The sequence below is a fragment of the Myodes glareolus genome, chromosome 22 (genome assembly GCF_982192425.1).
Source record: "Myodes glareolus chromosome 22, mMyoGla1.1, whole genome shotgun sequence".
In the NCBI taxonomy this organism is placed as follows: Eukaryota; Metazoa; Chordata; class Mammalia; order Rodentia; family Cricetidae; genus Myodes; species Myodes glareolus.
The window spans coordinates 28,716,545-28,729,580 of NC_142047.1; the positions used below are offsets into that span (position 1 = coordinate 28,716,545).

At 41.4% G+C, this 13,036-nt stretch overlaps 2 protein-coding genes across 4 annotated transcripts in view; one reads left to right on the forward strand and one right to left on the reverse strand.

Annotated features, from left to right (window-relative positions):
* Positions 1–731, reverse strand: part of Cdh8 (cadherin 8) — a 375,044-nt gene extending 374,313 nt beyond the window's left edge. The window contains exon 1 of one of the 3 annotated variants that reach the window (XM_048431500.3): positions 273–728. The gene's annotated coding sequence lies outside the window, so the exon portion shown is untranslated. Of the gene's footprint in view, positions 1–272 lie in introns of all 3 variants that reach the window. The other 2 variants (XM_048431489.3, XM_048431497.3) reach the window with 2 other exon arrangements.
* On the forward strand, positions 626–7,143 carry LOC148118500 (uncharacterized). The gene is made up of 4 exons (XM_087900314.1): positions 626–747; positions 834–997; positions 3,712–3,760; positions 5,714–7,143. Exons 1-4 carry the CDS (start codon positions 626–628, stop codon positions 5,781–5,783), a joined length of 405 nt encoding a protein of 134 aa, XP_087756440.1. The 3' UTR covers positions 5,784–7,143.
* Positions 7,144–13,036: the final 5,893 nt, after the last annotated feature.

Sequence of the window (13,036 nt, forward strand, 5' to 3'; positions counted from 1 at the left end):
GAAGGCGGCAGGGTAACTGGAGCGGGGTAGCCTGGGGTTCCAGACTCCTCCATAGCTGCTCTGAGAGCAGTTTGTAAAACCCCTTAGACAGAAGGCATCCCCGTCATCTACCGATGCCGCAAAAGGAGACGCGGCTCGGAGGGTACCAGTGCTAGAATCCCTCATCCACCAGGTGCGTAAGATGTCCGGGGGAGCGTGGGAATTCCTAAAGGAAACAATCCCTCCGGCTCTTCCCCGCCCGGAGGCGTACGTGGCTAGGGTATAGTACTTACTCAGGTCGGGTTCCGGGCTGCGGGAAAAAAACCAAAAAAAACAAAAAAACAAAAACTCAAGCCTCGGGCTTCATAAACGGCTGGAAGAGCTGAGGGTCTGCTCCCGAGGGCGGCAAGTGTCCACGGATCCCTGAGCTCCGGGTAGTCGCCTCTGAATCGCGCTCATGCCGCTCGGAACTGCGGAGCCTAGTGCGGAGACGCGAAGCGGGCGCGCTGGGCTCTGGGGTGTCCGCAGCCCAAAAGTACAGCTGGTGTGTTGACGCTCTGGTCTATGCCCAAAGCGGCGGCGGCGGAGCTTCTAAGAGGCAGGGAGATTCGAAAGCCATCCACTAATTCTGGGCGAGCGCTCCGGCATGCGAGCCCGCCTGCCTGCCAAATGTAACTGTGAAGTGATGTGGAAAAGTGAGCCGGGTGCCTCCCCTGACGGATCTCATTGGGCAGAGCTCCGAGGCAGGTCTACCACTTGGAAATTCATGTAAGCAGTCCCCCACCCCCGCCCCCTCCCTGCCTTGCCTCTGCGCTCTCCCGCGCTCGGTCTCCACTCCCTTTCCTCCTACCAAGAGTGCGCACAACTTTTCGCTGGTCGCTCGCGAGCACGCCCCGCGCGCCTCCGCCGCGGGAGTCACCGGGTGAAGATGAGCCCTTCCACGCTGTGCGTGCAGCCCGCCGAGCGGCCAAGCTGTTGGATAAAGACTGCTGGCAGATGAAAAAAGGATGCACAGGAGGTACCCGCCAGCTTTCTCTCTCTAGGTCTCACCTGAACCCCGAGGCTAGCATTATCTTGAAAAGCGTCTCAGACACCCAAAGCTGGTTTCTGTGGAGGGAGAGGATGCGGCAGCTCGTGGGCTGTTCACCTTTCCCCTCATTCTGAAGACGTCTTGCATAAGGAATTGCCCATTTGCGAGACCACTGCCTGCTACAACTCATGTGCTTTTTTGGTGGTGGGTCGCGATCCTGGAGTGGAGCGCATTCCTGACGCCCTAGTGTTTCTCCTTTTTTTGGAGAGGGTGGGATGAGGGACAGTAGAGTCAGTCAAGAGGGACTGGCAGTTAAGTGAATGGGAAGAAAATGGGCAGAACTTGCTGTGGCTAGAAGGGGAGGGTCTGGTAAGCCTTTTCAACGTGCACTGAACTCCCTCCCCGCCCGGAGTGGAGGAGTGGGGAGCACTGCCCTTGTCGCTCCTCTCTCTGATAGAGACCCTATTCTTTGGCTTCTCCAATCCTCTGATAAACTTCTCTCAGCACTCAGATGTTAAGAAATGGACACCCAGGTATAAGTCTGGGCAAGAAGGGGTCCACGAATCCTCAGACCTGGTTCTCTTTCCTTGTGATCCCCCAAGGCTAACACGTGGGAATGATATTCAGCAGCTCCGATCTCTGATCGTCATTAAACGCAGTGAAACGCAAGACAAATGAAATGCCCCTTACCTTTATTCAGAACTCTCCTCCCTAGAAGACCAGGGTAGATTCCATTTCTGACTCACTAGACTAGCTGTGAGCCCCGTGGATGGATTTTGACCATCTGGGGACAGAGCTGAAGCAGAAGGGGTACAGAGGAGCAGACGCTCGGGGTGCAGAGTCTGTACCGTCTGACTCGAATTAATGAGACGCAGTGAACAGAATGGGAAAATAGGCACAATATGCTTGTAATACTTATGCAAATTTGACTTTTCTGATGCTGCATCTAACCTCCCACCGTAAAATATTGAGGATATTGACTATCTGTTTGATATCTATCTGATTCATACTCTAATTATCCCAGGAAAGAAATTTGTTGAATTATTTGGGCCGGGGAACCAAGGGGTGTTTTTTTCCTTCAAGCAGTCGCTAAGTAGCTGTGTGTTCTCTTTAAGGCTGTGTCTGCTCATGAGGTATTCTGGAATTGGCTAATTCTGTCTTGGAAAAGAAGAGCAGTCAAACCTCAATCAAATTATAACTGCTGTTAGACCAGACAGTCCCAAGTGGACAAAGAAATAGATCACATCTTAGGTTGTGCTTAATTTTCAGACATTCATTTTCACTTTGAACAAATGGTCTGAACCTTTCCTTGGGGTACTTTCTTACATCTCTCAGAAGTAAAGGAAAGGTCAGATGTTCCTGAAGGCTGGGGATTGTCACAAGTAACAAAGTCATCTCAAAAGAAAAGATTGCTAGAGAGAGCATATCCTCTGATCTAATTTTTTAAAGAGGAAACCTCGGCTGACAAACTGAAGGGACTCAGAAGCCAGTGTCACCTGAGTTTGGTTGTAAGTTTGTATCAACTGACTGCTTCTTATTTACTCTTACAACATCACAGTTTGTTATCTCCACTGACTCTTGGTCCCCTGGAGTTTAAGGTGACCCTAGCCTCTAATCCCCACTTGAAACTCTTCAAGGAATTTCCTGACAGTGTCTTAAGGGAGGCCTGGGTGATTAAGAAGTGTGAAGAGGATTAAGATAATGTTAAAGGCCCTATCAGGATATTTATAAAATAATCAGGGATTCCGAAAGGCAAGACATTTGTCTCTTTAACAATTCCACCCAAACACGTAATAGGACACAGTGCAAAGTCTCAGTGATGAGACTGTAGCCCTCAAGTAAGTGTTCTCTTTTCAGCATCCTCTCTGGAGTCATAGACTTCCTGCGGGAGAGGGTGGGGCTCCATCAGCCATTTTCCAATGGAGACAGAAATGGCTTGTGCGGTGCAACTTCCCTGGGGAAGGAATAGGAAGGAAACCTCTAATATCACAAGAGCACAATCCCAGAGAGGAGGGGGCAGAAAGAGAAACTTGTCAGGGGAACAAAAAGCAGGGTGAGGCAGAGTGACTCTACCTAGTTCCAGAGGCATCCAGATGTGCAGATTAAGTCACTGGGATGAAGGGTGGATGAGGTGGACACAGGCTTCATGAGGTAATTCTTTTGTTCCCTCCAAACTGAACCTTTGTTATAATTTTTACTAATGGAAACAATAAAAAAACTGGCCAGTTTCTTAGAGGTTTAATTAAAGCCACCAGCTAATATGATTATAAGAAACAGGGACATAGAAAAGTGTGACAGCTATAACTCCAATTTCTCCCTTTGGGGCAGGGAATGGCAAGGGAGTGACACTATTATTGGCTGGAATAAGATGCAACCTGCTCCCTTTTCCCTTTTCAGCAAGCATTTAACATTTAAACTTAAGTAAAATAATAAAAATGTACATTTACTATAGTGTAATGACTAAGATATTTCTGGTTTTTTTTCTCCTATTTTAATCTGAGATGAGCTGATAACCACATGGGACTTTACCCTGCATGTACCAGGTTTAAAATTGTGGAATGCATATTCTTTGAATGAAGGGGTTTACACTGGGGCATCTACTGATAATGTCATCATTTACAATAGCAATTTTTATCATTTGTACTCTGAAGCAACCCAAACAAATGTGTAGTACATGGAGTCTTCTATGTCCATTTCCTCAGGATGTGCACTCTGGAACTGTGCCCAGCTGCGGGCCTGGAAGGATAAAGGGTATGTAGCGACCATGACCTTAGGCACAAAAGTAGGCCACTTTGGAAACTGTCTTACACCTTAGTGGAGATTGATTGCCCACTGTGCATACATCTCTATGTTGAATCCCTAGTGGAGACAAAAGTGGGGGGGGGGGGTGGTCAAGAATCAAGAAAAGCATATTAAACTTCTTTTAAGATTTGTTGATTTATAGTTATTCGATTTTATGTGGATCTGTCTCTGAGTGAAGATGCCTGCAGACACCAGGAGAGGGCAACAGATGTCCTGTAACTGTCACAGGTGGCTGTGAGCCCCCTCAGTTGGTAGTGAAAACAGAGCGATGATCCCCTAAAAGGGCAATCAGTGCTGTTGGTCACTGAGCCATCTGGCTAGCCATTCATCTTAATTTCCAATTGCAATATTGAAGACGTCTGAAGAACAGGAGAGTTCTTGAGAAAAGTCAACAAATGTTTAGTTAAACAAGGTAGCTATAAAAACTTATAGGAGATTGTTTTAAACCAACTGCTTAGTAAAGTCATTAAGAGATTTGATGATGCCCAAATTAAATAAATGAAATAATGGAGCATTTATGGGTATTTCCTCAAGACAGACCTGCCCGACCTGGAGTCCTTTGAAGGCTGTCTGCCACAACATGTTCTGAAAATTTTCAGAAATGGAAATGTGAGGAAATGTGAGGCCCGGAATCTAGTTCTGTTCAGAAATCTGGGTTTTAACAAATGCTCCAGGGAACCCATTGCTTCCTAAGACTGAGAGCCACTGCCATAGGCAATTTCTTTTTCATATAATAAATGTAAAAATGAGAGAGAGAAAAAAAAGTGAGTGTTATATTAATCCTTTCTTGTACTAAGAATTTTGGTTACAATGAAATATTATTAGAAATAACAGAAATAAATAGAAGTACCCCAAATAAACTGTAAGTACTTCAAATGATTATGATTACTTCAGATGTATTAATTATAGGATTTAATAACTAACTTTGTTTTAGAGGTGGTTACCAATTCTTGAGGTAAAAATCCTCTTTAAGGTTGCAGATCAGAACTATGAATGTTGAACATTCTCCACTATTGGTTTTTAGCTGTCCCTGAAGTTAGGGCTGTATCTCTGAATATTGACTATAATTGCTAATCTCAAGTTTGTCATTATATTTTCTGTAAATGGAGGTATAAACACTTTCTGAAAAACCACATCTGTGCGGAGAGCATGTTGGAGAAGGTCTTCAGAATGGCATTATCTCCCATCTTCCCAGGTGCTAGAAAGGAGATAAGCCCCAATTCAGCTTCTGAACTGAAGTGAGGGAGGGAGGGAGGGAGGGAGGAGAAGGTAGATAGATTTAAAGGGACTGGACAATGCTATCACATAAGCCAGCCCAGTCTTGTGGACTAAACACTGAGAATTTAGGTTTTAATCTTTCTTTCTTTTTCCTTTATTATTCTTCGTGGGAATAATAACTAAATTATGATCCTGGACCCTTCTTGCTTACCTTGGGAACTAAAAGGCTAAAATTAAAAATGAAGAAATATGTCATATTATTTTTTTAAGCAAAATAGAAGAAACACTCCTCTCATAGATTACTTGTCAATTATAACATATTTTATTGAACAATAAAATAGATTTAGATTTAATTGACCCAATTTTCTTTTAGATAACTAAAAAAAATTAAATTTAAATTTAAAGGTAAATTTAAATTTACCTTTAACATATCATTATAGCTTTAAATAGGATCACAAATATGTGGAGGAGCAGGGACATTGTCCTTTTATGTATCAAATGGGGTTTCTGGTTCTGATTCACTGTTACCAAGCCATTTATTAGAGAGAAAAGCACATGTACCTGTATTTGGGAGATGCTGAAAAGTTGAAAGCAAATGCCATTTAAAAGACAGGGTGTGGGATTCCCGTGTCAGTGAAAGCTGACTACTGCTGTTTAAGGATGTTTTTTGCTCATTTATTACAGGTGCTGCCGTGTGGGAAACTGGCTACCGCTTGTCCGTTTCTCTCCTGCTTGCATAGGCACAGTCCTGTGAGATGGATAGCGAAGCCTTTTCTTCCTTCTACTTCAAGTGCCCTCTAGCGAGCAGTGTCTGCGCAGGTTGCTATGTAGAAGGAGGCAGAAAAAGAAGGAAAGAAAAAGAAATCCACCTATTGCCGTCCTCACTTCTGAACCCCTCCACTCTTCTTTCTTTCCTCAGCAGGGTCATTTCCACACAAGTTCCTGGCAAAACATCAAGCACAACAAAAAGGTGCTGCTGCTTTTGGGTGGGAAACAAAACACTCGTTTACTGCACTGGGAAGTGAGCAGCAATCCTTTCTCAGGGCTTTCTTTGGAGCATTCATTGTGCTCCTTCCCAAAGTTTCACAGACTGTGGTAATCAGGCAAATAAAAGAAGGTAAGTTGCTCCCCGGGAAGAAATTCTGTTTTGTTCCCACTTCTACTTCAGACCAGCTATAAGGCCTTTGATGCAAATTGATTAACCTCTCCATGGGCTTTGAGTTTGCGTCTCCATAAAAGTGCATGATATTTCTTTCTTACCTCAGGGGGGTGGTATGAGGCTTAATTGAAGCTTATAAAACAATTTCTGTTCCTCAGACCCAATTTGATATACAGTTGGACTCACTTTTCATCTCCTAACAGGGTTTCAAATGCTCTTCAGTGGTCCTTAGAGAAATGTGATCAAGATTCTGCGTTTCCATAAGCATGGTACTAAAACAATTTCGACTGAAAATAGTGAATTTGCTTTAGAGATTTGAAATGATAAGAGCTTTAAAAAATACTCAAAAAGAAAAATGCAGTTCCTTCGGTTGTGTGTGTATATATATGAGAAAGGAATCTTACAAAACATACACTGGGCATATCTCCCTATGTTTCATGTAAACTAGTAACAAAAAGTAACTTCATTCACACAAATGCTCCATTAAAGAATTACTCTGAGCACAGAAGAAGTGCCAAGGCATTATTCAAACAACTGGATTCCGGATACCTGTTATGCAAAGTTTCCTTTACTGATATTCTTCCTCAGCATTGTGCTTATCAGTACCCCCTGATTGTACTCTTGTAAAGTGCAAATGCAGAGTGAGTTAAGCAACTGTAAATATACTCCATTAGATCGTTTACTTGCGACATCTCTTTAATTATTGAAGCTCTGTGGATAGTAGTTATGGTTCTTCCTTCCATCCTTCAATGTACTCCAAAGCTAAGGGTCAGAATATTTAAGTGATTTCTCCCCTGATTGCCCTGTTAATAAGACTGCAATTTATATTAAAAATGTCTGACAGTGGGGATGAAAAGACGGCTTAATGTTGAAGAGTGTGCCTTGTTCTAATAGAGGACCCAAACACCCACCTTAAGCCTGTAACTCCAGCTGTGGTAGATCCACCCATTCAATGTCTAAGAGCACCTGTCCTCATATTTATACACACTCACACACATGCAACTACTTCTAATACTATTTCTCAATATTGAAATTATAGTAATGATAGAATATAATGATCTACTTTGTGTGTGTGTGTGTGTGTGTGTGTGTGTGTGTGTGTGTGTATGTGTGCAATAGTGGTAACCAAATCTACCTTCTCCAGAAAATTGAATATGTATTCTATCACTGAGGCATAACCTACTTTAATTCAAGCTTTACCCAACTGAACAAAGGACTCATGAGTTGAAATAAAACAATAGCTAACATTTACGTTTGCAAACACTATTACAATACTTACCGGGAAGTGGGCTTATGACATAAACCCCAGGAACCATGGGTTCTAAGTCAACCCCAAAATTTCCAAAGATAGTTTATATCTCTTAAAAACAATTAGACAAAGTGATGCTGATTCAGCATAGTAAATACTGTTGTGGATATTGTTTGGGAACAATAGAATGAAAAGGTGTTCAAAGTCTTGTTTTGTTGGTGGAGATTGTTTGTTTATTCCTGGCCACCCATACCCAAAATAATCACACAAAACTATATTAGTTATAATACTGTTTGGCTAATAGCATAAGCTTCTTTCTAGCTAGCTCTTACATATTAAATTAACCTATTTCTATTATTCTATATATTACCAGGAGACTCACAGTTTACAAGCAAGGTTTTGGGGTCCGACTCCTCTGTCAGTGGCTACATGGCATCTCTCTAAATCTGCCTTCTTTCTCCCAGCCTTCATTTCAGTTTTTCCACCTAACTCTATTCTGCCCTGCCCCAGACCAGAGGAAGTTCTTTATAAAACATATTCATGGCATACAGAAGGGAATCTCACATCATTGTTTAATTGCTCAATTTTATTATTCAAGATTGTCACAGTCTTATTACTGTGATTTACATTTGTATAGTCTTTTAGATAAATCTAAACACACTGACTTTTTTTTCAAAGTTTATTAAATTATGAAAGTTTCCATTTCCGCCCCTCCTCCCAACACCTTCCCACTCCCCCCCTCCCCTTCCTCCTCCCTCTCCATCCCTAAGAGCAGTCAGGGCTTCCAGTCCTGTGGGAAGTTCAAGTTCCTCCCCCCTCCCTCCAGGTCCAGGAAGGTGAGTATCCAAACCTGCACACAGACTTTTATATGTCATCTTTGAAACAGTCCTGTGAGATTTGAGGTCTGTTATTGAACAGGTTTCTCACAACAGGCTTTTAGAGGCAACAGACTCCTGAAGCACATCTTTATTTTATAGCCATTGAATTGGCCTGCCTTTTGACTTAGTTAGAGGTCACAGCAAAGGACTGAAGCTTGCAAGAAAAAGTAAGGTATCCGAGGCCCTGTAAGTATTGTTTCCTTGATTTTAATTTGGGAATTATTTGGTTTGCTACCATCTCTGGGCCTGATTTGCCTGTGTGTTTCACTCACTGGATGGTGAAAGCGTGCTATCTGGTTGAGGATGCATGCAGTCATCTTTGCTTATGTGACCCTGTTATTTTCCCCACTACCCGAGAAGAACAGGCAGCCAGAGTATGGATCATTTTCTACATTTGTTCAGTGTATTCTGTTCTAATTGTATGATTTGTTTTTTTTTGTCTCCTGGCCAGACAAGACATTCTGCCTGCTCTCCATCACCCTTTAAGTGGTACCTCCCACTGTTCTGCAGCACACTCTGAGCTCCAGGCAAACCACCCTTCTTTCATCTTTTTCTAAGTTGTCATTTTCTAAATAGTTTATACCTTGTTCATGCAACTGTGTTTCTTGGAGAAAAAAAAATTAGTCTTTCTCAGGATGTACAAGTGCCTTAGTGGATTAGTATTTACCTCCTGGTGTGTATGAGGTCCTGGGTTCAATCCCAAGTTCCACCACCACCAAAAAGGGGAAAAAATAAGAAAGAAAAAAGGCAGGCTTTTTTTTTTATTCTATCTGCCCTTCTCCTATCTAAATTGATATAAAACTAAAATCAACTAATGTTAGAAAATCATTTCAGTCTTGAAATCTGATAAAAAACACATTTTAATATTTCTTATTTAATGACCTGAAGAAGAAATCGTATGATTCTAAGGCATGCATGAGATAAAAGAAGATTTTTATAGAAGAATTCTACCACGGTTCAATGAAATGGCCTCAAGTGTAAGCTGGAAGTCAGGACAGCACCAGAGCTTAGAGACAAAGAAAAAAAAAAAAAGATTGACAATCCATATTCATGCCTGAGTACAGAATGTTAGGCAGCGGACTCTTGACCAGGTCAGTACTTAAGAGGTAAAGAGTCTTGCCCATCTTGGGTCAGCTTCATACCAGCTGACCGCTGGTGGGCATGCTTTATTTAATTCCCTGGAAGCCACAGACTCTCAAGAGAAATCTCTGAATAGCCTTGTAGGTAGAAAGGCCTTAAGGGAAGAAATCTGGATAGAAATTCACGAGTAAAGACTGAGGAGAATCGTATGGCTTTCCCAGACATTGACTGAGGCTTCAATTTACAAAAAAAAAAAAAAAAAAAAAGTACTTTTATTTTCTTTTACCTTAATTATTTATTTGATTATGTATTGTTATTTTGCTCACTGATACGGAGGTTCTCATCCCCAAAACCTTCATCAAAGTCACTCTTTGGAGTTGACCTTAGATTGGAATTTTGGCTGATTGAACATAAGGAGATGAACATAAAGAGATGACATTTTCCCTCTCGAATAATAATAGCCATGGTGTATGTCTAAATGTATCTCTCTTGTGGTTTGGACCAAAATGTACTGCATATAGGCTATGTCCCGGAAGACACCAGTAACACCATTGAGGGGATTAGACTCTTTAGCATGTGGCTTTGATGGAGGAAAAAGGTAAATCCTTTTAGTCTATATTAGAACCCTGGCCTTCATTTCCACTTTCCAGCCACCATGGGAAGTATAACCTCCTCACTATTATACTGCCTCATCACAGGCCCGAAGACAACACCGTAAACTTTCAGCTGAAATGTCCAAAACTGAGAGTCAAAAGTCAATTTCTTCTCCCTACAACCTTTCAAGTATTTTCTCATCTTGTCAGAAAGTTAACTAACACAACCACAAATATAATGGTGTTATGTAACATTGACATGTGAACGAAGATGTGTTCAGTGATTGCACAAACACACAATCCTTCTGGAATCGTATTTCATTTGTATTTTCAACGCTGAGATTAAGAGTCTCATGTTCTACTGACTGAGCTGTCTGGGCTGAAGAGCTATGCACCCAATGTGGGTCTCCAAATGTAGGAGGATTAATAAAAACCCAGAAACAGATATTGGGGTTCAACCGGAATATCAAAAAAGCAAAACAGCCAGCCACTGTTTGTTACAAGCAGATACTGCCTCTAGAAATCTCAGCATGAGACTGTGTTTGTGAGCTGTCTCCTCCTGTCTTATATTCCTCTCTTGGGCCCGGGTTAAAGGTGTACATCACTACCACCCAGTTTCTATGGCAACTCATGTGGCTACTGGAAATAAAGGAGTGTCTCACCACTGCCTGGTCTGTAAGGCTGACCAGTAGGGCTGTTTATTCCATCAAATGGCTCTACTGCAGTCTAGCTCAGAAAGCCAATGAGTTTATTGGAGTTAGTTGTTATAACATGGATAGTGCTTACTTATCTGCATTAGTGAAAAATCTAGCACCTTGGTCAACTCATGAAAGTTGCATTTCTGAGATTTTGCATACCACTTACAGGCAACTCAGCTGTGCACTCTCTGCCTTCTTCTCAGCAATGATATACTGCTCTTATAACCTTGTTTTATTCTTTCAGTCTTATGATCCTCCCTTCCCACTCTGGGGGCAGAGAAGTTTCAAGTCACAGGTACTAGCTACACAACAGGGGTGTGTTCTCAGTTATCCACTTATATGCTCCTGTCATAATTTACTGTCTAATGCGAGGCTTCATATGCTGTCCTGTTATTTACACTTCTTTCTCTGCTATCATTACGAGATTGATTATGAACTCCTTGAAAATATTATGAATAAAAACGGCTGGAGGGAGGTTGTGTCTAACTTCAATGATATTAAGAGTTTTGAGCACTGCAAGTCCAGAGTTATGTTATCTTGGAACAACTTAAGACCTCTTAATATCCACTCTTTGGTCTCCTGTACATTTTTTGCGTCATTTTTGTGTGTCTATTAGATAATCCTTTAGACTTTATGAATAGACCCTAGTGTTCATCAACCAAAGGGCTAAGAATGCTGTAAGACAGCATCTAAGTCTGACAGCAGAGTTTTCCTTCTTTGCTTTAGTTTACCTGCTTAATGTACATACCAACCTATTCGAAAACTGTTATTTTATGACTTCCTTTGTTCTATTACTATAAAAGGCACATGAAACCGCTTCCTCAGTGAAACACGCTCACTTGTTTTTGGCTCATTTTCTCCCTTTGAGGTGAGAGCCGTTTCTTTCTTGGGCAACAAGGAGTCTATTATTCATATCTGTGATTCCTAAACTTAGCTTAAATCCTCATCTATAGTCCATGTTTAGCAATCGTATTATCTAAGATGATGAACAAGTAAATATGGCTGCAGAAGTAACTATGGCATTATTTTCAGTAGCTAACTAGAAAGAGACCCAGATTTTAGCTTAGAAAATCAGATGGCCCAACAGATCGGTGTGGGGAGCTCAAGGAGATAACAGATTTTACTGGTAGAGGGAGAGGGAGGGAAAGGCAGGGTAAAATAAAACAAACCCAGGAAACCCCATCTCTTTGGATGGAAATAGAACAGCTAAGAAAGCAGAACTAAAGGCTGAATAATCAAAATGATATAAAGCTATGTCTCTCTGACACAATTAAGTCTGAACATAGGGAGACAGGTCACATCCCCAATGGTGATTTACATGATTATAGTAAGTATTACTCATAGCAATCATAATTACAATGATAGTGAGTATTCCTGACAGTATCTCTGTTTCTTAGCAGCTCATAGTTTATTATCTGAGTGTTTATAAAGCAAGGTCCCTTTCAGGAAGCAAGGGAACCCCCAAGTCAACTTTACTGTCCCCATCACTATTATATCCTCACACATGCCACTGGGTCCCCAAAGACAGAGCTTGAAAATAGATTCCCACTATCCAAAGCTGAGATTTTCCTTTAAGAGCTGAAAAAGTATTTTGTCCATTTGTCTCTGAATCCCCAGGAGCACAGAAGAAATGCTCGATAAATTTTTATTGATTTATTATCTTATATTTCCCCACAGCGAGCTGCAAGATAGATAGGTCTGTACCCCCATTTTTTAGGTGAGGAAACCAGAGACACCTGGTTGAAGTAGAAATTGTCTAACAAATTCCTAATATTTCAACACCTTAGTGTCTTCTAAAGTACTCGTCTCCTGCCTAGAGAAATCAAGACTGCCAAGGTCACATGGCTTATTAATTATTTTTTTTCCTGTAAGAAATTCTAAAGAACACATTCCTTTCCTTCATATTAAGATAGAGAACCAAAGATGTTTGCTGGCACAGTGCCTCCTTCTGCTTTCAAGGATCAAGGGCAAAGCTGCACATTCATGAGTCAGCCTTGAGCACCTAAAGCACTCGTTCTCATGTGGTGGAGGAAAGGAGAGGATTTATGCATCTGGATGTGAAAATCCATGTGTATTCTAGGGGAGATAGGATCAGTGCCTTTCGGATTGATTCACACTTAAATCAATGAAGTGTTTTGCAAAAGATATTTGATGTTCAAGAAGCCTTTTAGTGGAGTCTGATGGGACTTTACAGCCATTTTTGTCTTAAGAAGGGAACTTCTCTCTCCCATGATCTTATACACAAATGACTTAATTTCAAAGTCTCATTTTGGAGAAGAATTTTATTAATTTCAAAGTCTTTCTAATTAGACATATTTAGAGGTAATTAATTTGTCTTTTATCATTTTGT